The sequence below is a fragment of the Tupaia chinensis genome, unplaced genomic scaffold (genome assembly GCF_000334495.1).
Source record: "Tupaia chinensis unplaced genomic scaffold, TupChi_1.0 Scaffold000159_1, whole genome shotgun sequence".
NCBI classification, from domain to species: domain Eukaryota; kingdom Metazoa; phylum Chordata; class Mammalia; order Scandentia; family Tupaiidae; genus Tupaia; species Tupaia belangeri.
The window spans coordinates 184,513-187,767 of NW_006159630.1; the positions used below are offsets into that span (position 1 = coordinate 184,513).

Below are 3,255 nucleotides of genomic sequence, written 5' to 3' on the forward strand. Positions count from 1 at the left end.
GCGGGGTCCGAAGGTGGGCGGGGCCGGGGCGGAGCTCGGGCGGGGCAGCTCCTGGGGCCACTGGGGTGGAGCTGGAGGGCGGGGAGGCAGGGATGGAGCAGGTGGCCAAGAACTGCAGTTCTGATCCCAGGACCGACAGTTCTGTGCAGGCACCCCAGACACCCTGGCCATCAGCGGAGACATCCCAATACCGGAGGCTGCCCACCATCCTTTGTCCTGTTTATCCAGGGGCACATGTACCCGCTGAAAAGTGGGTGCCGAAGGGGATGAGCAGTGGCTGCAGCCCAAATGCCCCGTCCCCACAACAGCGGGGCCCTCCTTCCCTTGGCCCCACCACAGTCAGGGTGGACCCAGCCCCACTGGCCCAGGGGTGCTACTCAAGAGGCCAGGCCCATTTCATGGTCCTCAGCTCTGCCGATGCCAGGAACAGGAGGCCTGAGTTCCGAACAAAGGGGTGCCAATGTGGGCCTAAGCAAACCCCAGGTTGGTGTGAATTTCGATCCAGCGGTCAGGGAAAAATCCACCTTCAGCCCCTGCTCCACACCCCATCATAGCAGGGGAGCACCTGTGGACATGGCCACACGGCCTGGCCCCTGTAAGTTGCCCCGGGCACAGAGGGCAGAGATGCATTAGCAACCACACTGCACACAGCCCCAGAAACCCCTGCTGGCTTTATTGGTCTCAGGCGGGCCGGGCATGCAGGCAGGAGGGCCAGGGGCTATTTGAGGAGCTTCCTCATGGTGCCCAGGCTCGGGCTCCGGTACTGCCACCCAAAGTGGTTCCAGTGGTTCAGGTAGCTGAAGAGCTGGTACAGCAGCAGCCGCCTGTCGAACCCTGGGGCCTTGGGGATCTTCCGGTGGTAGGCAGTGAAGAAGGGCCTGGGGAAGCCCCCGAACATCAAGGCGATCGCCAGGTCGAACTCAGAGTGGCCATAGAAGGAGGCCGGGTCATAGATAATAGGTCCCTGGTCATCCTCAGCCACGTTCCCCGACCAGAGGTCCCCGTGGAGCAGGGCAGGGACAACCTCTAGGCCACAGAACAGATCCGGGAGCTTCACCTGGTAAGATTGAACACAGAGTTATCACAGGACTCGGGCCACAGCCTCCTCGTCCAGCACAGGGAAATACGGCAGGACACCGGCATGAGCCCCGGGTCCAACCACAGACCGACCAGGGAAGGTCGCCTGGCTCCGGGGCTCTGCCTTGGTCTTGCCGCTCACTGCACTGCACACCAGGGAGGACCCAGAGCTGCCCACGTGACTGAGCCAGCTCTGTGCCTCGACGTGGCAAGCTGAGTCCCCTTTCCTTCATGTCAGGTGTGACAGTCGTCCCTCGGCACTTGTGGGGCACACGCTGAAATCTCATGCCAAGTCCCTTCTATGAAATGGCTGTATGCACAGAACCTGCCCCACCCCACGTACTGTGCATCCTCTCTGGATTGCCTGTGCCCACAGTGCCACGTGTGGGACTAGTCGCTCGCCGTGTTACTTTCTGATTTGTATTATTTGTACAATATTGGGTTTTTTCCCATATATTTCTTAGAGGTTTTTGCCTTAGGATTCATGTGCTCACTGGAGAGAGAGACAGAGACAGTGAGAGGGAAAGTGAGAAATGGGGGGTGGCTACGCCACAATACCCTCTCCATTCTCCTCTGGATCTTAGACACACACACACGCCTGGCGTGAGTTTCAAGCCACTGAGCCCAGGACTCACACCACAGTCAGCCACGTGGGAGTCCGGTGATGCAACCACTATACCATCTGTGGTCGATCCGTGGACCAGACCCACAGACGTGGCAGGCCAGCCGCCTGCACCTGCGCCACCTCGTGTCCTGTTGCCTCGTTAAGGAGTCAGGTGGAATTTCCTGGCACACCCTGGGCTGACAGGCAGACCCAGCTCTTAGCATTCGGGGGATGTAATGAAGCCTCTCAGGGTGTCTGGCATCTGCACTTTCACTAAGGGCGAGACATCTGTGCTTCGGCACGGGCTCTGCCCCGGGATCCCGGCTCCTCTCCGGCCCCACATGTACACGCGGGCTCTCGAGGGCAGCCACGTTCCCAGAGGAGCAGCTGCCAGGCCCACCTGGAGCCTTGACCAGAGTTCCCGCGCCTCTCGGTCCGCATAGTCCTTCTCGATGAGGTCCAGCTGTGCTTGGAGCCGGTGCCGGGTGAAGAAGGTCGGCCAGTCGTCCTGCCACTCGTTCACCTGCACAGAGAAGAGCCCAGGGCCGCAGCTGGAGCCAGCTGGATTATCTGTGGAATCTGCCCCAGCCCCAGAACCACCACTACAAGGGCACAGCAAGTGTCACCACTAGAAAGTCCAGAGGGGCAAGAAGGGACCACCAACCGGTCAGACTCCAGAAGGAGGCAGATTAAAGAGGGAAGGGGGAGGGGCCGTGGCCGGAGTGATCAAGGTGCTGGACTCCCACGTGGGCATCTGTGGTTTGAGCCCCAGACCTGGCAGCTTGCTTTCTCCCTTCCTCTCTCTCTCTCTCTCTCTCTCTCTCTCTCTCTCAAGCACATGTATCCTATAGGAAATTAAAAACCAATCATAGGAACCAGCAGATGATGTCATGGTTATGTCACTGGACTCCCGCGTAGTAAACCACAGTGGAGTCCTGGACCCAGCAGCTTAAAACATGCTAGGCGCATGTGTGTGCTTGTGTGTGTGCCCAAAATCACAAGAGAATGGAGGAGAAGGGATCGCAGTGTGGCCATCCCCCTAGAGGGTGATTCACTTTGTGTGTCTCACTGTGTCTCCAACGAGCACACATGCTCTATAGCAAAAATATCTCTTAATAATAATAGCAACAACAAAGTTAAATAAATCATTCTTTTTAAAAAGGAGAAGGGGAAAAGGAAAAGATGGGGTCACAACAGAGGCACAGGCTCGGACCTAGCCACCGAGCAGCTCGCTGAATGCAGACGGCGAGAAACAGACACTCCCACGAGAGCTTGGAGCAGCGGAGCAGACCCTGCTGTGGCCGACTGCAGAGCTGCGCGTACACAGGGACCAGCAGTGGCATGGTGGCGACGCCGCTGGACTCCCACGTAGCACACACAGTCCTCAAGTGGCTTAAAACTCACCCTGTGCACATGCACATGTGCACCAAGATCCCGCGAGGAGAATGAAGGAGAAGGGATTGTGGCATGGCCATCCCCACGGGGGGGGTGGGGGGTCATTCCTTCCTTTCTGTCTCTCTGTCTCTCCAACGAGTGCACGTGCCCTGTAGCAAAAATCTCTCTAAAAAAAAAAG

The 3,255-nt window shown here is 58.3% G+C and overlaps 1 protein-coding gene across 1 annotated transcript in view; it reads right to left on the bottom strand.

Moving 5' to 3' along the window:
• Positions 1-651: 651 nt before the first annotated feature.
• The window catches only part of FN3K (fructosamine 3 kinase), a gene marked incomplete at its 5' end in the record, with an annotated part of 12,508 nt that continues 9,904 nt past the window's right edge, over positions 652-3,255 (bottom strand). The window contains 2 exon segments of the mRNA XM_014586693.1: positions 652-1,057; positions 2,082-2,204. Of these exon segments, the coding sequence (XP_014442179.1) occupies positions 719-1,057; positions 2,082-2,204 (462 nt within the window).